Below are 22,424 nucleotides of genomic sequence, written 5' to 3' on the forward strand. Positions count from 1 at the left end.
TAAATTAGCACCAGTGGATACTCTGATGAGGTTTGGAGAATTACATACTGGAGACACCTAAATGGTCACAGGAAGGGTTAAATTTAGGGAGATTGCAATATGAAGTCACAATTTGTTTATTTCTTTAAAAGTTTTCTAAATTTTTTTTAAAGGTTTTTAAAAGTTTGGCTTTAATAAGAAGTTCTGAATGGGAAAAAAAGGTGTTAATTTTTTTTTTCACTTAGGTGATAAGGACAGTCCAGCTTCTGAGATTTAAAACTGAACTGCAAAAATAAATAAAATAAAATGAAATAAAATAAAATAAAACTGAACTACACCCACGTGTTTTTAAAAAGTAGTTTCAGCTGGACACCTGAGCATTCCACATTAATAACCTCTCCCTCTCACAACATTGGAAGGAAGGTCTTGATAAGTTTGATAACATTTAGTGATCTGCTTTATTTTTTTATTTTTTTTTTTTGATTTTTTTTTAGTGATCTGCTTTACAATTAACTTGGTTTTTCATTTTGAAATAAATGGAAACCAGTACATTCTGAAAACAAAGACTCAAATGACAGTGGGAGCTGCCACAGAAAAATCTGTGGTATTTTCTAAGCCTCCTTGTTGAGTTCAGTAAAAAGTCTTATCATCTTGAGAGGATTTTGTTGGGTGTTATTTTTGGTCTAAACATCAGTGTTTGAAAGATGCTTTCTCTCCAGAGAAACATGATAGAAAACACTCAGAAGACCAGCCTGTCCCCAAGGTCCCCATCTGAACTGGCTGCCAAAGTGCCTGCAGTGGCTGAAGCAGAGCCAGGCTCCTTGGGCTTCCAGCATGCGCAGACACATTGGTTTGCAGAAAAAAATAGTCTAATGGCATGAAGGGATTATTGCAGCTGGAGTACTCTCAGGAGAACAAATAGAAACCCTTCTTCATGCATTGTTTCAGCTGCAGTTAACCTGGGCCGGTGAAGGTATGTAGGCTGTGAGGCAGGCTCCCCAGTGCCCTCATGTCCTTGCAGCAGGGCTGGGGGAAGGGCAGAGATGGAAGCAGGGTCCAACAGAGGCCATGGTTGTAGACCAAGCCAGGCTAATATTCAGCAAGAGGGTGATGCTTAGTAGAGTTAGTTTAAAAAGAGAAAGAAAATAAGGCAAAACAAACACAGCTGAGGAAAAAAAAAATTCCCAGAAAGCAGGTTAAACTGCTTTCAAAGAATTGCTATTGCTGTAGAGCCAGGAGTGCTGGATAGCATCAGAAAACAGTATTTGCAAAAAGGTTTGTTGACACGAGTAAAGTGAAGCATTAAGGCTCTTAGCTGTATATATCATAAGTATATGATAATTTCAGAAAAGATTTTCAAGCACCTGCCACCAAGGAAAAAGATTTTTAATCTAAATTGCTTGGTTTATCTATCTACTTTGATCAAATTGGCCCAAGAAACTATGAACCTCTGCCATTTTGTCCATGTGATATTAACTGAGTACTAAGTGTATACAAAAGATAGCCAGTAAGAACAACAGGAAACAACAGGAAAATGTTTTGTTCCTCAGGTCCTGACCCAGACACCACCAGTGTTTTTCTCTGTCTGTGACTTGCTGGATAAGCCTAAGCATGATGAAGGTAGGAGTAGATGGAGGAATAGGTGAGGAATAGGTTTTTCTCTCCACATGTCTTCTCATTGTGGTATATCAGGGATTTTGATTTGGGTCTTGGAATAAAAGGAGGAACAAAGGAATGCAGACATGACCAAGAAAACCTCCCTAAAGACTCCCTCTTCTCTTGCTAGGACGGCTTTCTCACCGAGTTCATCCCCCTTTCCCCTGAGCTGGGTGGAGAGTGAGGTTCCCAGGTATCAGATATCAGTAGTATCTTCCTAAAATCTCTGTACCTACCATGGAGTGGAAGAAAGTTAATCTTAAAAAGGGAATTTTTAAAAATTGCTTATGTGGACAATGCTGGGGAAAGTTGGAAGAATGACCCACGTTGGAGTTTGGGGCTTGCACCTAATGGTGTCCCTGGCTCTCATGCTGGGCTTTCTGCCATGGTTGTCAAACTCTGCCTTCTGGTCTTTGTAGCCCATGTTCTGAGGGCGAGCCTTGTCTTTGGTACTGGGTCTCATTCTGGCATAAAGCAGTGATAGAAGCTGGTGTTTCAAAAGAATTAGTTGGTGTGATTTTGAAACTTTAAAAGTAGGTGGAACCTTTTTTGTTTTGATTAATACATAGGTTGTCCAATCCTAGCAGTCATTAGAAAAAGGGAGGATGTTATCCTGTGAGGAGCTGGATATTCCACTATTCTAACTAACATGGTCTTGGCTATTATAAAATTAGGAACATGTAAAAATCAACCTCCTAAAGTAGCTGGGAGGGGTCTAAAAGGAGCGGTTGGTTATTCAAAGAATAGACTTCTTTGTTATCGCTGTCATAGAATAACTCTTCCTTCTACTCCGTTAAACAAACAAACAAAAAAATGAGGTCGCACAGAATTGGAAATTACAAGTATGCTCTCAGTGCCGGATGGGAGGAAGTAAAAGTGTTCACGGATGGAGCGAAAAGATTACCCCATATCATCATCTTCTTTTTTTTTTTTTTCCATATCTTCTTAATATTGCTTCTGGGCAGAAAGTCTGATTTTCAGTATTATCTCTTTTTTTTAAGTGAAGGCTTATAATTTTTGTTATTTATATTTCATTCATTTGTCTTATGATTCTTACATTGGAATTGTGTAAAAATGGATGTGTTTGTTTTATAGGTGAACATCATTCCAATAATTGCAAAAGCTGACACTATTGCCAAAAATGAACTGCACAAATTCAAGAGTAAGATCATGAGTGAACTAGTCAGCAATGGAGTCCAGATATATCAGTTCCCCACAGATGAAGAAACAGTGGCAGAGATTAACGCAACAATGAGCGTAAGTTCTCAAGTTAGGAAGCACCTACCAGTAATTTTCCTGAAAGCTTTTCTTGGTAGCAGCATTGTAGAGTGACTAGGACGCTGGACTGAGAATTGGACTCTAGTGTGGCCCAGCCCTGCCACTATGGCAAGTCATTTTCCCACCCTGCTCCTCAGTATCGCCATCTATCAAATGGGAAAGTGAAGCCAGCTGACCTCTGGTTTCCTTCCTGCTCCCACAGGTAAGATTTCTACGGCAGATCTTGTGGGAAGGGAATGCCAGCTTGGCACCATCTCACACAAAGCAGCTTAAAAAAAATAGATTTTTGTGTGTTTCTATCACTGTTGGCAGAAATATGTTCACCTGCCTCATGTTGGCTTCTGTGATGGGTTCCTGCCTTTCCCTCCTTTCTGTTTCTCCTACCGTTTCCTGAATCATTAGGTTAACTGGCAGTTGAGGTATGATTTCTCCACCTCACAGGCAGGATGGTCAGAAGAGAAAGGAATAGAACTTCAGAAATTCTTTTTTTTTTTTTTTTTTAAGTTTGGTTTGTTTGACCAAAAAAGGGAGAGAGAGAGGGCACACAAGCAGGGGGAGCAACAGAGGGAGAGGGAGAACCAGGCTTTCCACCAAGTAGGGAGCCTGACACAGGGCTCGATCCCAGAACCCTGGAATCATGACCTGAGCCCAAGGCAGATGCCTAACCAACTAAGCCACCCAGAAGCCCGAGCTTCAGCAATTCTCAGTGTGGCTGCAATAAGATGTCTCATGGTGAGCCTCCAGGCTGCCCGCGGATACCCAAATCTTTCCCACTGCCTCTTGTATCTCACAGCCATGGCTCATCTCTGAGCCACAATTACTATACTTTTTTTTTTTCTATTTAGAAATGCATAACTTCAGTAAAAGTAGCATTCTTTGCACATAGTAGATGCCTAGTGATGGTTTTTGGAATTCTTAAAATTGTGGATTAGCTTCAGTGAAAAGTAATTAGAAGTTATTAAATAAGTTGCTTTTCCCTGAATACATGCTAAAAAATGATTCAGAAGATGTTAGTGGCAGCAGAAGACAGTCTAGATTTTTGAATTGTGGTAGGGTGAGCTATGTTCTACTTTCCCTAGATCTGGTCATGAAAAGTGTCTAATGAGGTCATTATTAAATGCACTAAAGATACTCTTTTTTTTTTATTAACAGCTTTATTGAGTTATAATTGATATACTGTACAATTTACCCATTTAAAGCACACCACTTCATGGTTTTTAGTATATTCACAGAATTGTACAACCATTGCCACCATCAGTTTTAGAACTTTTCATCACCCCAAAAAGAAATTGTGTACCTTTTAGCCGTCAACCCTCTAACCATCCCAGCCCTAGACAACCACCACTCTACTTTCTTATCTCTATAGATTTGCCTATTCTAGGGATGCCTGGGTGGCTCAACGGTTAAGCATCTGCCTTCGGCCCAGGACATGATTCTGGAGTCTCGGGATCAAGTCCCATGTCAGGCTCCCCATGGGGAGCCTGCTTCTCCCTCTGCCTGTGTCTCTGCCTCTCTCTCTCTCTGTGTCTCTTTATGTCTCTCTGTGTTTCTCTGTGTTTCTCTTTGTGTCTCTCAAATAAATAAAATCTTTTTAAAAAATTAGCCTATTTTAGACATTTCATATGAAGGGAACTCATACTGAAGCTCATCTGGAGAATTAAATGACTTGGTCAAAGCCAGCTAATGGCAGCACTGAGATTTCAACCCTGGTCCCACATCCGTGTTGTTTGACATCATAATTTAGGAGAACAGGGTTGTTCCACAAAACTGTTTCTTATTTCTTCAGTTCAGTATATGGACTTTTCTTTATAGTGCTGTTATCCTTCCAGGAGGAATTTCTTCCTTAAGTTATTCCCAATATGAGTAGGACTCTGGGAGCAAATGTAACTCCTCTTCTCCCTGGGGCTGTTGTATGAATTTAAAATTTAGGAACTCATTAAAACAAAGGTAGTCCAGCTCCACTCTGCTCCAGTCTGGCCACACTCTGAGTTGTGTGACCCACTCTGGTTGCCAGGCTCCTGTAGTCAGGTAGTAAAGGCTCTGGAATTTCTGGAAACTGGAGAGCAGATTCTTCCTGGGAAGATGGCCTGAGAGGGTGTGAAAGGAAGGTTGTCACAGGGGAGAGGGACTGCTCTTATTCAAAAAGACAGCTGAAACTAATGGGTAGGTGAAGGGCAGTGAGGTAAACATTTGGCCATCTGGGCCACCACAGTGTAGCACACATCCCGTTGAAGGTGCATGTTCTCATCACAGGTAGGACAGCAGGTTCTGTATTAGCTCACATAGAAGGGCTATTGTAGAAGGAATTCCTAAGCATGATCAAAACCAGTAGTGTGTGAGGCCTCATCCACATGTAGAACTCTCTGGTCATGGGTCCTGAGAGCTTCCTAATGATCATAGCAACTGACATTTTTGCTATCTATGGAGCATTTACTGTGCACCAGCCACTGTGCGAGGCTTTATTTACATGTAGTCCTCACATCAATCCCGTTGGTAGATACTGTTATTTTCTACCTCACCTGGGGGAGATTGCAGACTGGCCTTTCACGTGGCACAGGGCAGGTGGGATGCAAATGCAGGCGGCTTGGCTCTAATGCCAGCAGAGCAGCAGGCTTCTTTTACAGCATTGTTAAAAGCTTGGGCTGGGCTAGCACTTGTTTGTTCTGCTGTAGAACTGCCATTTGAGATGGCAGTGTAGGATTTGAGAAATAACATGAATGAATATCAACTAATTTTCTCTTTATGTTCCTCCCCATCCTTTTAAGTCATTTTGGATGGTCATGCAACTAAATTTGTGTTAAATTTCTTGGAAAGGAAATATCTCTGAATCTTGACTCTTTCTCTCTTTATCAGATTAATCGAGTTGATAGTCCCAAATTAATCTTATTCTTCAATGAGAAATATATATATTTTTTAGGCCCTCCATTGCAAACAGTTCTTGGTAATGAAATCCCATAAGATAGGTGGAAAACAGATAACTTTGCAGTTGCTCTTGTCACTCTGTGAATGGAGAAAACAGTTTCCTTGGGTCATTACCTCAGAATATTGGTCAGAAGGGTCTTGTTGCTCCTCAACTGCAGAGAACAGTTCCAGACTCAGAGTCTGAAAAAGAGAATGTGCTTTCTTCCATCCTATAGAATGTGAGACGAACCAGAAAATAGAAATATCTTGAGCATCAGATGAAATACCCCTTGGGCAGCCTTGGCTGAAGGTTATGCCTTCTGTGGGTTATGATTCGGCTTTAAAACATTCTCGTGGGCAGCCCTGGTGGCTCAGTGGTTTAGCGCCGCTTTCAGCCCAGGGCCTGATCCTGGAGACCTGGGATCGAGTCCCGCGTCGGGCTCCCTGCATGGAGCCTACTTCTCCCTCTGCCTGTGTCTCTCTCTCTGTGTGTCTCTCATGAATAGATAAGTAAAGTATTAAAAAAAAAAAAATTCTCGTTTTTCTCAACTTTTCTACAGTGTAAGAGCAGTGGATCAAGGAACTCAAGATAATCATTTTCAGAACAGCCATTTCACAGTTTCTTATTCTTACATGCTAATAGAAAAAAGAAAGATTTACTATCCCCCTACCCCCTGCCCCACTCTTAGAATGTAGCCGTAGCTACCAAATAAACCAATGTGGAATAGTCCTTTGTTTTGAACACCACCTCTGTCTAAGATAAATCTGGGTTGCAAGGCTGAGGCCAGAATTTGGGCTAAAGTGTATTTTTGATTTGAATTTTGCACAATGGTCAACTGTCTCAAGCAATGCTGTTCAATAGAAATAAAATATGAGCCACACAAGTAATTTAACATTTTCCAGTGGTCACATTAAAAGTGATAAAAGGGAGGCGCCTGGGTGGCCCAGTCAGTTAAGTGTCTGACTCTTGGTTTGGGGTCAGGCCATGATCTCAGGGTCATGAGATTGAACCCCACATTGGGCTCAGTGCTCAGCACAGCAGTCTTCAATTCTTTTCCTTTTCTTCTCCCTCCCCCTCTGCTAGCTTGCTCGCTTGCTCTCGCTCTCTAAATAAATAAATAAATAAATAAATAAATACATAACTTTGAAAAAAAATGGTAGAAATGTCATTATAAAAGAGGAAATGTAAAAATAATTGAAAAACTTAACTGAATATATTCAAAATATCATTTCAACGTGTAATCAATATAAAAATTAATGAGATACTTTCATAGTAAGTCTTTGAAATCCAATGTTTATTTTATAATTAAAGCATACCCCAATTTGGATGCATACTCAAGTTGCTCCTAACATACTTGAAAGTGTTTCAGTATGAGATAAGTACCAAAAGATAATTTTCCTTCAACATTTGCATCCATGTTGAACAAAGTGGTTGTTTTATTTGGGTTTTTTTTTTTAGATTTGAGTTTGAGCAAAATGAAGTGCAGTCCTCAAACAACAGAGTTTTAGTTAATGGGAAAATATTTTATCTTACGTTTTTTTTTTTTTAATCTTACGTTTTTAAATTGAAATGTAAATTCATTAAAAGTAAATCAAATAAAAAATTCAGTTTCTTAATCTCACAAGCCCCATTTCAAGTGCTCAGTGGCCACATGTGTTAGTGGCTATGGTCATGTACAACATGTGTCTGAAGCATCCTTCGTGGTACAGAGACTCCCACGGTTTCCCTGGACTCTAGCTCATTTCACATATCCTGTATTTGGTTGCAGAAGGGGTGGAGTACACGCAGCCCCTTCCCCCAGGGACCTGCAGAGCCCTGGCCCTCTGCCAGGTCCCTCCCCGTTTGCTTTTGCCGCTAAGTGAGGCCTGCAGAAGGGAGAGAAGGTAACTGTTGTCCCCTTGTGTTGCTTTACAGGTCCATCTCCCATTTGCTGTGGTCGGCAGCACCGAGGAGGTGAAGATTGGCAACAAGATGGCAAAGGCCCGGCAGTACCCCTGGGGTGTGGTGCAGGGTACGTGCGCATAACAGGGAAGGGCGTTTTCACACTTAACCCCTGTGGTGACCGTCCAGGTTTCCTCCCTCCCTGCTGTGTTTAGGGAGGTCCTCAGCTACAGGCAAGAGGAAGGGAGCAGCAGGGTTGTGCATGTGACAGTTGTGAAGTGAGGAAGTGAGACATGAAGACCAGGTAGGTAGACAGTGGGGAGAAGTGAGTGCAGGGCTCTAGTGCCAATGAAGCAGCCCCTCAAGAATGTTGGCTTATATGGCAAATTCAGTATACATTGCTGAGAGAAGAGTTCTTCCCTAAAAGTGTCAGCCACTTTCACACCAGTTTCATCAGCAGGGTATAAGAAAGCTACAAAAAGTTTCTTGTAAATTAGAGGATATTTGTTTCTCCATTATCTCTGGAAAACTTGCCTTCCAATTAAATGTTATCTCGGTAAATATTGGAGAATTATAAGACCGTTCCGACCTACGTTTGGCACTGTAGGACGTGACGACAGTCTCTGACCTAAAGAAGCTTCTCATACATCACTATGATGGGCAAGAACTCTGTTACCCGCCCTTGTGCGTTTTGAAGGAGGATGTCTAATGCTATACGTTAAGTAGGATCGCTATAGAAAGTTCCTTCACTGGTTCATATCCAGTGAAGTCGCTGGAGTCGATCAACTCTAGGCTCCAACTGGTTATGAAGAGTGGAAAGTACGTGCTGGGGTACAAGCAGACCCTGAAAATGATCAGACACGGCAAAGCGAAACTGGTCATCCTGGCCAACAACTGCCTGGCTTTGAGGAAATCTGAAATAGAATACTACGCCATGTTGGCCAAAACTGGTGTCCATCACTACAGTGGCAATAATATTGAATTGGGCACAGCATGTGGGAAATACTACAGAGTATGCACACTGGCTATCATTGATCCAGGTGATTCTGATATCATTAGAAGCATGCCAGAACAGACTGGTGAAAAGTAAATCATGCAAAATTTTTCTTTAATAAAACTGGCCAGAGCTTGTTTTTTAAAAAAAAAAAAAATGCATTTATTTTTTATCTGATGCTTTATTGTTCTGAATAAAGACAATAAATCTGCGAGAAGTGAGAAGAAATGACACCTTTGGGATCTCTAGGAAAATTAAAATTTTTGTGAATCTTACCTATTTCTCTACAATAAAACTTTTTTCATAGTGTTGATAAAACTTAGGAAGTGGCATATAGAAACTGCCTGGTATGCTTCCAGGGGGCATGGAGTAGAAGAATTAGACCTGGCTTTGCAGCCAGATGTTGTGGTGCTTGAATGTAGACTTCGCTGCCTCTACTCAGGAGGTGAGCGTGCTTATGAAAGCCTTGCTTCTGCATCTACAAGGCCAGAGTCACAATGCCTCCTTGGCAGAATTATTCTGAAGGCTAAAAACAATATTTATAAAGTTCCTCCCACAGTGTCCTGCCCTGAGCAGGCCTGCTACAGTTACTGTAGTCATCAGTATGATGATCTGCATTGTCAACAATCTTGTCCTCATTGTGTATGTGAGGTGAATTCAGTAAAGGTCCAGGTGGCTTTGAGACTTCAGAGATTTCAGGAGCAATGGTGATAACCTCTTGAAAGTGTCACTTCAGATTTTCAGGAACATGGTTGCTAATAGCCACCCCACCTTCCTCTCTCTTGCAGTTGAGAATGAAAACCATTGTGATTTTGTGAAACTTCGAGAGATGCTGATCCGTGTGAACATGGAAGATTTGCGAGAGCAGACTCACACCCGCCATTATGAACTGTATCGGCGCTGTAAGCTCGAGGAGATGGGGTTCAAGGACACTGACCCTGACAGTAAGCCTTTCAGGTAAGAGGGCACCTACCAATCAGCTGTTTCCCAGATAGTGGCTTGAGCGATATGTTCATGTATCATCAAAATCTTGTCAGACTAGGGCACCTGCGTGGCTCAGTCAGTTACATAGCCGAGTCTTGGTTTTCGCTCAGGTCATGGTCTCAGGGTGGTGAGATCAAGCCCCACGTTGGGCTTTGCACTAAGCAGGTAGTCTGCTTCCAATTCTCTCTCTCCCTCTGCCCTTTCCCTTGCAAGGGTGCATTCTCTCTCTCCCTCTCTCTCTAAAATAAATATTAAAAAAAAAAGAAAAGAAAAGAAAAGGAAGGAAGGAAGGAAGGAAAGAAAGAAAGAAAAGAAAGAAAGAAAGAAAAAAGAGAAAAGAAAGAAAGAAAGAAAGAAAAAAGAGGAAAGAAAGAGAAAAGAGAGAAAGAAAGAAAGAAAAAAGAGAAAAGAAAGAGAAAGAGAGAAAGAAAGAAAGAAAGAAAAAAGAGAAAAGAAAGAAAGAGAGAAAAGAGAGAAAGAAAGAAAGAAAAAAGAGAAAAGAAAGAAAGAGAGAAAAGAGAGAAAGAAAAAGAAAGAAAGAGAGAAAAGAAAGAAAGAAGAAAGAAAGAAAGAAAGAAAGAAAGAAAAAAGAAAAGAAAGAAAGAGAGAAAAGAGAGAAAGAAAAGAAAGAAAGAAAGAGAGAAAAGAAAGAAAGAAGAAAGAAAGAAAGAAAGAAAGAAAGAAAGAAAGAAAGAAAGAAAGAAAAAGAAAATAAATGCTTGTGGAATAAGATATAAGTGACAGAAGGACCTGGTGAGGACACGTTACTAGCATACTTGCCAGGCATCGTGATAACACTTTATTGGCATTATCTCAACTAAGCAATGTAGTTGATGTCATTATCCTCCTCATTGTACAGGTCAGGACACTAAGGTGCTGAAAGTGTAAGTAACATAGCCCAGGTCCTGTTAGGAGGCCATGAACCCCTGCTCTGCACCACTGCACTCACAGAGGCACAGAGCCTGGCCGGGCACTTACAGAGCTTGGCTGCTCACTGCAGTGTGCTGTGTTCGTGGCTGCCAGCTGGGTCTCCTTTCCCAAGGCCCTTAGTAGTTCAGTATGATGCTAACAACTAATGAGACAAAGTGGATAACTTGTAGAAAATTTCTTGTGTATTTTCTTACATCATCCATAGGTGGAGATGGAGAAGTGACATGTGAAGGGGAGACTATCAAAGTTAATGTAGAATTAGTGGCTTTCCAAAGGCCCAATCACTGTCAGAATTTAGTCGTGGGGCCATAGAGCTGTGAGGGGAGGTGGGGCTCCCAGGCCAGATTTGCCTCCTCCGGGCTCAGGAGAGGATTGCTTTGTCCAGCCTGGGCCTATACAGTGTCTCAAAGAAGATTTCAGTTGAGGTGATGTGAGGTGTTTCTGGGCATGGATTAGGGGCTAAAGTTCCACTGGAAAAGACTGTTTCCTCCTCTGCTGCCTCTGCTTTTGGCATTTAAATTAAAATACCTCCAGCAAGCCTCCGGTAGCTGCCCACCGGGAGGAGGTGTTTGCTGTGTAGTTCCAGCAGGGCTTCTGGAAGGCCTGGTGGAGCCAGGTCCAGCCTACTGCTCTGGCCTTCTTGACTTCAGGGACTTCAGGATGGTGGCAGATGTCGTCCAGGCCTTTTGACTGGTAGAGGATATGCTTTATTCACATGCCTTCTGCTCCCCATTTGGTTCCATTTCTTCTGGCTTAAGGTTTCCTTTTTTTTGTTTTGTTTCGTTTTTATATTTCACTATATTCACTTTTTTATTGAGGTATAATTAACATATAATATTATTAGTTTTAGATGTACAGCATAGTGATTCAGTAATTCTATACATTACTCAGTGCTTGCCACAGTAAGTGTAGTCACCACACAGTATTACTACAATATCGTTGGCAGTATTCCCTATGGTGTACTTTTCATCTCCATGACTTGTTTATTTTATAACCTTTAAGAGGTACAAACTTTATCTGTTTCTATCTTCCTTTTTTTTTTTTTAAGGTTTTATTTATTTATTCTTGAGAGACACAGAGAGAGAGGCAGAGACACAGGCAGAGGGAGAAGCAGGTTCCTTGGGGGAGCCCGATGCGGGACTCTGTCCCAAGACCCCGGGATCACAACCTGAGCTAAAGGCAGATGCTCAATCTCTGAGCCACCCAGGCACTCCTGTTTCTGTCTTCCTTTATTTATATCTATCTTTTTTATTTCACCTATTCTCCCCCCCACACACACACATATTTTCATAACCACCAATTGGTTCTTTGTATTTAAGAGTTTGGTTTTGGTTTGTTACTTTGCTCATTTGTGTTTTGGGTTTTTTTGTTTGTTTGTTTGTTTGTTTTAAGATTTATTCACTTGAGAGAAAGAGTAGAGAGAGAGAGGGAGAGGAAGACAGAATCTCAAACAGACTGGACACAGAGCCTGGTACGGGGCCTATCCCAGGACTTGGGATCATGACCTGAACCAAAACCAAGTTGGACACTCAACCAGCTGAGCCACCCAGGCAGCCCTGTTCATTTGTTATGTTTTTTAGATTCTACATATAAGTGAAACATATGGTATTTGTCTTTGTCTGACTTATTTCACGTAGCGTAATATCCTGCAGATCCATCCATCTTGTCACAAATAGCAAGATCTAATTCTTTTCTTTTTTATAGCTGAGTAATTATGTATATATGCCTATATATGCCACATCTTTATCCATCCACTTACCGATGGATGCTTAAGTTGCTTCCATATCTTGGCTATCGTAAATAATGTTCAGTAAGCATAAGGTGTATATATCTTTTCAAACTAATAATTTTAGTTTTCTTTGGGTACATATCCAGTAGTTGAATTGTTAGATTATATGGTAGTTCTAATTTTTAACTTTTTGAGGTACCTCCATTACTGTTTTCCACAGTGGCTGTACCAGTTTACATTCCCACCAACAGTACATGAGGTTCCCTTTTCTCCACATCCCCACCAACACTTGTTATTTCTTGTCTTTATACTAGCCATTCTGACAGGTGTGAGGTGATATCTCATTGTGGTTTTGATTTGCATTTCCCTGATGATGAGTCATGTTGAACATATTTTTATGTGTCTGTTGGCCAGTTGTATGTCTTCTTTGGAAAAATGTCTGTTCAGAGCCTCTGCTCACTTTTTAATTGGATTGTTTTTGGTGTTGAGTTGTATAAGTTCTATATAGTTTGGATATTAACCACTTATCAGCTTGCAAATACCTTCTGCCATTTATAAGGTTGCCTTTATTTATTTAAAAAAATTTTTTAAAAAAAAATTTATTTATTTATTCATGAGAGACACACACACACATAGAGAGAGAGAGGCAGAGACACAGGCAGAGGGAGAAGCAGGCTCCATGCAGGAAGCCCGACATGGGACTGGATCCCAGGTCTCCAGGATCACGCCCTGGGCTGAAGGCGGCGCTAAACCGCTAAACCGCTAAACCGCTGAGCCACCCGGGCTGCCTATAAGGTTGCCTTTTAGTTTTGTTGATGGTTTCCTTTGCTTTGCAAAAGCCTTTTATTTTGATGTAGTCTCAATAGTTTATTTTTGCTTTTGTATCCTTTGCCTGAGGAAACGTATCTAGAAAGAAGAACAAAGCTGGAGGTACCACAATCCCAGATTTCAAGATATACTAAAAAGCTGTAGTAATTGAAACAGTGTGGTACTAGCACAAAAATAGACACAGAGATCGGTGGAACAGAATAGAAATACCAGAAATAAACTCATACTTATGTGGTCAGTTACTTTACGACAAAGAAGGCAGGAATATGCAATGGGGAGATGCAAGTGGTGCTGGGAAAAATGGACAGCCATATGCAGAAGAATGAGACTGGACCACTTTCTTACACCATACAGAAAAATAAACTCAAAATGGATTAAAGGCCTAAATGTGAAACCTGAAACCGTAAACTAGAAGAGACCACAGATAGTTTCTCTGACATTGGCTGTGGCAACATTTTGTTGATTTTTGTCTCCTAAGGCAAGGGAAACAAAAGTGAAAATAAAGTATTATGGGACTGAGGTTTCCTTTTTGATAATGCAAAGGGGGGAGAATATATAATAAATATACATCCAAAGCCTTTATTTTTTTCCCTATACAAAAAAATAAGAACAGGTAGACTTCTGAAACACTTGCTATCATCTCAGTTACTGGGAACACTGGAAATGGTCTGTCCTCTTAGAAATCCACTCATTTAAACCCAGCTGTCCGTTGTGGTGTGAGCAAGATCATTTGGAGAATAAAAGCTGGCTTTGAATCAATTGTCTTAGCAAATAGGAAGGTGAAATTAACTTAGTTTTCCCTTTCTTGAGAACCACTACTTTAAAAAGGGCTCAGACTTTCCCTTTGAGGCATTTCCAGCATCCCCAGCACTTCTGTGAGCCTGGAGCCACACTGTGAGGGGTGATGCAGTGAGGGGACCCTGCATGAAGGATGACACAATTGAGGTAAAGCCAAAGCTGCAGCTGATTTGAGTGGTTCCCCAGAATTTCATCTGTGGGTGTACAATGAAGTCCCTCCTTCCCTTTGAGCATCCTGTGTCCTCCAAGCCCCTCTTGTGTTTATAAAGCAGGAGGTGATCTCTAAAGCCAAGGCTAGTAAGGGGCAGCCATTACCCAAATATATTGTACGGTGTGAAACAAAAGTAGGAGCTGGGCCTGCACAGTAACAGGCTATATTAAAGGCTTGGAAGTACATTGGACGCCCTAGAGCTAACTGAGACTGTCCCTGGTGGTGTCCTCGAACCTGCCTCATTTCAGACTTGTCTTCTAGCAGAATCTCTGTACCTACCTATCAAGGTGTCAGCTTGCTTTCTCCTGTGCCTGCCTTTCCCACCTGCTGCCCTATAGCCTTCAACCCAACTAGACCACCGTGCCTTCTCAGGACCCTGGTCCCCCTTCCCCACACCTCAGCTGCTTTGGGTGTTCTCCAAACACCGTTGGTGTTTGGAGAAGAGGGGAAGGGATGTAGGATACAGGTAGAGACTGGGCCGATCTTGTTCCTGCTGCTTTTCTCCTGAGACACCATTGCCCTTTCCTCAACAGTCCCTGTCCAAACAAAAGCGGGAGCTGGGCGAACACAGTAACAGGACTCTGTCTCCTGTAACTTCTCTTGACTCTATCAGGTCAGAAAAAGGTCTTCGTTACCACCATCCTCTTAAGAGATCACAATGTTTTTTTCAGGTCCATGAGACCCATGTGTATGTTGGGGGGGATCACGTAGACGCCGGCTCACCAGCTGTGTGGTGCAGTGGGCAGAGCTCCTGTCTCAGTTTGGTGGCCTGAGTGACAGAGTGAGCTTCACACCCTTCATTGTGTGACCTGGACAGATTGCCAACACTTGTGTCCACGTTTCTTCATCTCTAAAGTGGGAGATGGCTAGTAAATACCCATCTTATTGGGTTTTTGTGAGGATGAATGAATTCTTGTGTATAAAGTGCTTCATAAACACTGGTGATGTGTTCTTCCTGGCATGCCCTTCACCAGATGGTTCCTGGGGATTTTGACAGAGAGAGGATTATGCTCTGTCAATGATCAGAGTGAAGTCTGAACTGAGTACCTCTACTCAATTCTTCTTTCCCTTGATCTCCATGAGGAAAACCTACCTCCGCCTAGGACTGTTAAGAAAACAAGAAGAGGGGTGCCTGGCTGGCCTCCATCGGAGGAACATGTGACTCTTAATCTCTGGGTTGTGAGTTCGAGTCCCACATTGGGTGTAGAGATTACTTAAAAATAAAATCTTATTTAAAAAAGTGAGAAAACAAGAAGGTAAAACCTGCAGCTTCAGACTAGCTTAAAACCTCATGAAAAAATTGCACATTTCTCAATGAGAATAGGGTGTTAATAACTATGATTAAAAATTAAGTTGAAAGAGCTAAAAATTGCCAAAGATGTCATCCTGGTGCTGTAGAACCAGTTCCTTTCAACTTGTGTTTACCGACTGGAAGCATTAGTGAAGGTTTCTGGTATCTCATTTATGGCTCAAGTGGCAGAGGCTCCTGAGGACTATAGCCCCGTGAATGTGTGGTTGTTGTTTGAAGTCGTTTCTAAGTATCTCACTATAGTTATGACTCCTGGGAGTAGGGTCTTAGGTTTTCTTAAGTGTTGCTTATCATTTCCAGGGTCAGAGTTCAAAGCCAGGCTCATATCCCAGGACACAGTGATGGCATAAGTAGCGTTTGTCGAGGCCACTTTGCTGTTGCAGCCCAGATGTCAAGGCTACTGGCTGTGTCTCCTGGCCGAGGCCATCTGGCTGGTTGCTTGATAATCTTTTTCTAGGACGTGGGCTTTCTGACTTTGGGTGGCAACCTTTACTATAAAATGTGTTCTGCATCATGATCCAGTATATAGACTTTGAAGTACACTTGTCTTTTCTTATTTGCAGTGCACTCTGGTATTTTCTATCCTATCCTGTTAAACGTTTTCATTTAACATATTGGTTAAGACCCTCGATTGGGTCATGACCTATAGGTTGAAAATGTATCTCCAGAAACTGGAGTGTAAACTAGGTTGTGGTTGGGACTGGATAGGGCAGAGTCATCCTGAGGGTTCTCATGTTGTAGGTAACACTACCTAAACTGCATTCTCCCTGTGGGTTACTTTAAAAAGTTTCCATGAATCAACAAATTTGGGGAGCACTAAGTTAATAAACTTAAACAGGTTCATGTATGTGAGGACTTTTAGAGCATTTAAGACAAGCAGTGGTTGGCAGATGAGTTACATCAGATCACCTGGAAGCATTTTAAAAATACAGGTTAGGACCCTTGGGTGGCCCAGTGGTTGAGCATCTGCCTTCGGCTCAGGGTGTGATCCCAGGGTCATGGGATCAAGTCCCACATCAGGCTCCCTGCAGGGAGCCTGCTTCTTCCTCTGCCTGTGTCTCTGCCTCTCTCTGTGTCTCTTATTTATGAATAAATAAATAAAAGCTTTAAAAAAATACAGGTTATTCTGTCTTTGCCTGATATCCTGAATCAGCCCCTACAGGAGTGGGATTAGAACACAGTTTAGAAAAGTCCCATAAAACATGTCCAGCTGATCCTGACTTGCTGCTGGTCTTGGGAACCACTTTGACTCTCTTAACTGGAGATCACACAGCATTTTCCCTTGACTCTTTTGCCTTGGGAAGCCTTCTTTTGAAGATCTCTTGAAACTAGTGATCTCTGGAACACATTTTGAGTAGTGTTTCTTGGTACTGTTTCTGTAAAAGCTATTTCCACTCCTTGTTAGAAAGAAGTGGGAGATACACTCATTATCATAAGAAGGTTTCCCTCAAAATAGTATCTCCCATGCTATTAATATTAGCCAATATCAACATTGGCCAAAATCGTTTTTGTTTCAAAAGATAATATGAAAGCTAAATATACCTCTAAACCTCAAAGTACTTGATTGTTCATTAACAGGTAGTGTTGACACTTTTGAAGGTAAGAGAACTTTTTTTTTTTTTTTTTGAGAGTGAGAGAGCACAAGAGTGGTGAGGGGGTGGTGGTAAAGAGCAAGAAGGAGAGAGAGAGAATCTTAAGCAGGCTCCATGACCAGTATGGAGCCTGACGCAGGGCTCAATCTCATGACCGTGAGCTCATGACCTCAGCCAAAATCAGGTCAGCCAAAATCTCTGTTTGTGTAGGTGTATGAGGGTGTGTTTTCTTAAATTGTGTTACCAAAAGCAATTTTTCTGTCAATGTATTTGTTCTTAGAGGTAAAGCTGAGTCTGGCATTCAATTTAAAATATTGGGCTCAGGGACGCCTGGGGGCTCAGCAAATGAGCGTCTGCCTTTGGCTCAGGTCATGATCCCAGCCAGGGTCCCGGGATCAAGTCTCACATTGGGTTCCCCACAGGGAGCCTGCTTCTCTCTCTCTCCCTATGTCTCTGCCTCTCTCTCTGTGTGTCTCATGAATGAATAAATGAAAGCTTTAAAAAAATAAAATATTGGGCTCAGAGTTCTGTAGAGAGTCAGGAGGAGAATGGGGTTTAAGATAAAAATAAAACTCCTGCCTGCTCTATTTACAATTGGCAATATAACATGAAAAGTAGCAATTTTCTCTAGTATCTTTAGATATACTATTGTTTAGATGATTCACTGGGTCTGTTTTCTGAATCGGGGACTGGCGGGAGGTGATCGGGAGCGGGGCGATATTTGCTAAGCACTGACGATTGAATCCTGCCCTCGCATCGCCCCCATGTAATTACCACGATCCAATCCTGAGAAGGAAGCACTGTTGTAGCCACATCTGATACAGAGAACACTGAGGCTTAGGGACTGTGCCCTTCCCAAGATTGGCCAGTAAATTGCTGTGGCCAAATCCAATCCCTGGTCTGTGAGGCCCCGGTGCCTTTGCTTCTCTCCCTACACCATGCTGCCTTCCTCTTCTAAATTCTCCATCTTACTTGTCTACCTTGTTTGCTGATCTGGAGGGTACCGGCCAGCCCAACCCGGGCTTTCCCTGTGTGAGTGTATTGGTACAAACGTGGCAAGACATACCCGTCATGCTGTATTGTGCACAGTGATTCCTCCCTGATGCTCCATGTGCCTGTCTTTCTGATCACTGCATAACTAAAAAGGAGATGGTGTGCTATTTTATGTGTCCTTTAATACAGTAAGTGGCAGCCTTGGCTGTATTTTTGGAAGCAGTGAGTAGAAATTATATGAAGTGAAATTTCCTATTCAACTTCACAACACTCTCCTTGGTTTGTGGCTTTTAAATAGTCTTCAGGAGACCTATGAAGCGAAAAGAAATGAATTTCTGGGAGAACTTCAGAAGAAAGAAGAAGAAATGAGGCAAATGTTTGTGATGAGAGTGAAGGAGAAAGAAGCTGAACTTAAAGAGGCAGAGAAAGAGGTAAGCCATCTGTCTTCCTTCAGGGCAGAGGCAGGCAGGCCAAGTATGTCCTTAATCCATCACATTTGATAGAGCTTCATGCTCTCCTCGGTACTTTTTGCATGGATCTTTTCACACGAGCAGCATACTAATGTGGTGAGGACAGCAGGTCAGGTATTCTTATCCCCATTTTACAGATGATAAAACCAAGAGTCCTAGAGGTTAAGTGATTTCTGCGGTCACATACCTAGTAGCAGAGCTGAAACTAAAACTAGACCTTAGGTCTTCAGATGTGGTCCCGTGTTCTCTGTGGCTCCATATTTCCTCAACTTAGGACTCTTGCAACATAAGATTTGGGATTCTGGGACTATAATTTTTTTTTTTTGTCTGTCAGCCAGTCTGTGGAGGGGCCCTTGTGCGCAAGCTGGTGGGCTATGGTCTCTCTGTACATCATGTCTGTACGTGTGCTTCTTGCTTTGTGAGCACATACTCGCTGTGCCAGGGTCCTTATGACTCCGTGTTGCTGCCCATGACCAGGCCAAGTGAACTGCCTCCTAGAAGCTCACATAGATTTCTGCTATAACACTCATCTCATTGAGGCAGGGGTGGGGGGAGGCAGCAAGGGAGACAGAATAATCTATTTGTCTCTCTTGGTACATAATGAGTATCTCAAGTGCTTGACCTGTAGTTCTGTACATTTCCAAAATGTCTACATAATTTCCTTATCATTCCCCTTTATCTTTAGAAATACTACTGAAATTTAAAGGTTATTTAAATAGCTAAGCACTAAAAATAGTTTTGCTGCAGAGAAAGTTGAGGGTTATTTATCATTGGTCCATATCATTGGATGCTGGATAGAAATCTAAAACTATCTAGTAAGAGTTTTTTCCTTAATTCTTTCCTTCCTTCCTCCCTCCGTCTCCTTCCCTTCCTCCTTGCTTTTGTTTCTGCCTCGTGATAATTTTCTAAATTCAATTTGTCAAGAAATTTGCCAGAAACTTCTCAACATACTATTTGAGTAGCCTATATCATCTGTGGTCACTGTGTATGTCTGTAAGTAAGTGTATATTTCACACTTTGAAAAAGGACCAGAAATAAAGATCTACTCTTACCACTCAGGTGAATTTCTAATTAGGAGTATGGATAACTTTTTAATTTTCTTCTTTACGCTTTTACAATGACTATGTATTTTATTATCAATGAAAATGAACAGGATTCCCTTTAGTGCCAGGCATCCAAGTCTCAAAGGTGTGGAGTGGGGCTGGGAAGGATGCCCTTTACCAGCTCAGCCTGGCTCCCGCAAGGAGCGCCACACGGTGCTTCCCTCGTGGGGCGACAGCAGTGGGTCGACAGCACGTGTAGCAGCATGAAGCCCATTTTGTTTTTGAATAGATCCAAATGGCCTTCACCAAGCTTACCCTCCTCTTTTCTTCCTCAGCTCCATGAGAAGTTTGACCTCCTGAAGCGGACACACCAGGAAGAAAAGAAGAAAGTGGAAGACAAGAAGAAGGAGCTGGAGGAGGAGGTGAACAATTTCCAGAAGAAGAAAGCAGCAGCTCAGCTACTACAGTCCCAGGCACAGCAGTCTGGGGCCCAACAAACCAAGAAAGACAAGGATAAGAAAAAGTAAGCGTGTGTACCCCCCCATGCTCTGGGGCCCTCTAATAATTTATTCCTTTTGCATGTTTCTACGTTCCCATTTACAGACTGGAAACTGGTCTGTTACCAGAGAGATAAAAGCAAGTCTTTTCTCTACAGTGCAGGGAAGATACTACAGGTTTTTAAAGTATTTGTAAAGGGCACACAAACATTAATTTATAAAACTTGACCCCATGACCAAGCAATCAGGGCTGGAGGAACCTGCTGTCTCCAGTGGTGTCTTCTGCATCAACACTAGGACTTTGGAGAAGACGGTCTATTTCTCTTCACTGCCCTCTGGAGACAGTCCTCAGGCCTCGTGATGAAGGGCATCCTAAAATGATGATTGTGAAAATTTTTCTATTCTGCGTTGTGAGGCTTGATAAGCCAGTTACTGCAAGTCTTGTTTCCAAAATGGGAGATTGGAGCAACCTACCAGTGGCCACTAGTTTTCCCCTAAATTCCACAAGGTGGTGAATTGTTTCATTGTGGAAATGGGATCAAAACACCCTTCCAGTTAAGGCAGCCCTACCAATCCTCAAAGCACACAAAAGAATATTCTAAGATATGACCTTGATTTAATGTGCCAAAGGGTCCAGTTCTGCTCGTAAGCTAGTCGCTTCCTTCAGTACTCAACAGCGGCTGCCTGAGGGAGGCGGGGGCCTGCCCTGACATTCTCTCATGATTGGAAGCTCTACAGCAGATCACCTTCATGCCTCGAGAATGCAGTCTTATGACCATCGCTTCTGATCTGACAGTAGGCTCAGCGGTCCGTACGAAACCAGATAGTAGAGCCTCGGTGGCGGCTGGGTGGCGGCCCTCCTGTGTCTGTTTAACGAGCAGTGCTCTTAGGGCAGTGATGAGGCAGCTCAGACTGTGTTTCAGGATCCTTCCTCTTTACCCTGAGGTGCCAAGCTTCCAGAGGAAAAACTGACAATTAAGTGAACAGTGCAGATATTGGTAGGCAAAAAATTAAATCTTAAAAAATAGAGCATAGGGTTGGATCTGCACAGTAGTGGAGACCTGTCACGGGGAAGTGAGCACAGTGGTGGTGTTCTCATATTCTTGGTGAACACATAGACTCACCCCTGAGGAATATTGTTGTGTTGCCTGTAGGCAGAGGTCACAACGTGGCACCATAGTGACACCGGAGTTTTAAACGATACCTTATAAACTTGGACTTTCCAAGCTCTGAGACAGCAGAAAATGTGTCAGGAGAGCCAAGAAGTAAGCAAATTTTCTAAACAATTAAAAGTAGTTGGTGTGGGTGTGGTGTGATGTTCATGGGGTTGGTACAGATTCAAGTGATCAAGAACTCCAAGGGCTGAAATTTTAGTTATGCTGGATAATTCTGAGCATAACAGTTGCCTAGATTATAATCCAGTTCAGAAAAGTGCTTTGTACAATGCATGTTGGGGGAGCATCAGTCACTTGTGGTGACACTCCCCAGGCAACATTGAGAGATTAGTGAATGCAGTAAGATGAAATGAAAGTCATTTGGCATCATACCCTTGTTGATCCTAACTAACCCAAGATAAAAATAGGTGTGTGTGTGTGTGTGTGTGTGTGTGTGTTGTGTGTCCGTCCATCCACATCTATAGGCATGGATGAAATTAAAAAAAAAACTGCTGACTCAAAGCTTAGGAAATCCAAAGTTAGGTTTTTCTTACCCTGAAGTGCTAATGTGCATAAAGGTACACGTTTTAGAATTAAAGATGTCTATAAAAGACCAGCAATGTTCCAAAAATATCCAAGGATATTTCCTGTCCGCTGGATGTGCCTTTAAGCAATACAAGTTCCATGAGCTGATCCGTACTGTGCCTCCACTAAACAAAGTCCATGTAGTAACAGACTTCCCAGTGTAGGGGGGTTTCTCCTTGCCCTTTTGAGCATTTTAGGTTCTTTTCATCCCAACCTTGGGCCTTAGCGATATATAATGTTTTTCAAGTTTACATGAAGTATGTGTAAATTCAATTTTAGCCTTATTTATGCATTCTCATGTATTATTAATAGAATTAGGCTTAATTTGGTGCACTGTAGTGACCAGGTTTTGTACCTGACAATGGCACATATTTTTTTGTTAGGTTCTTAACCTTTTCTACACCTTTCTCATTTGAACACTGAAAGCTACTGCCACTTGGGGGCCTAAAGTGTAAAAGTTGAAGAACTCCCCCTCTTAGGGCCAAGGGAGAGTTTTGGTTAGAGAGGACTACAGAAAGACAGTTACCAGAGTCACCAGAGCAGCACTTTGAAAACAAACGGAAGACTCTCGCCTCCTCACCTAGCTGGAGGAGATGCCGAAGCCCCATATG

The 22,424-nt window shown here is 42.1% G+C and overlaps 2 protein-coding genes across 4 annotated transcripts in view; both read left to right on the forward strand.

The window, feature by feature from the left end:
- The window catches only part of SEPTIN11 (septin 11), a 92,772-nt gene that overhangs the window by 64,283 nt on the left and 6,065 nt on the right, over positions 1-22,424 (forward strand). For all 3 annotated transcript variants that reach the window (XM_041759099.1, XM_041759098.1, XM_041759097.1), the window contains exons 5-9: positions 2,731-2,892; positions 7,730-7,826; positions 9,479-9,647; positions 18,363-18,495; positions 19,913-20,100. In XM_041759099.1, coding sequence (XP_041615033.1) covers positions 2,731-2,892; positions 7,730-7,826; positions 9,479-9,647; positions 18,363-18,495; positions 19,913-20,100 — 749 coding nt within the window. The remainder of the gene's footprint in view (positions 1-2,730; positions 2,893-7,729; positions 7,827-9,478; positions 9,648-18,362; positions 18,496-19,912; positions 20,101-22,424) is intronic.
- On the forward strand, positions 8,415-8,831 carry LOC121493326 (60S ribosomal protein L30-like; the record flags this gene model as incomplete). Its single annotated transcript, XM_041759100.1, has 1 exon — positions 8,415-8,831. A coding segment is annotated over one exon (372 nt), but the record flags the coding sequence as incomplete, so codon positions are not given.

The sequence above is a fragment of the Vulpes lagopus genome, chromosome 6, assembly GCF_018345385.1.
Source record: "Vulpes lagopus strain Blue_001 chromosome 6, ASM1834538v1, whole genome shotgun sequence".
NCBI classification, from domain to species: Eukaryota; Metazoa; Chordata; class Mammalia; order Carnivora; family Canidae; genus Vulpes; species Vulpes lagopus.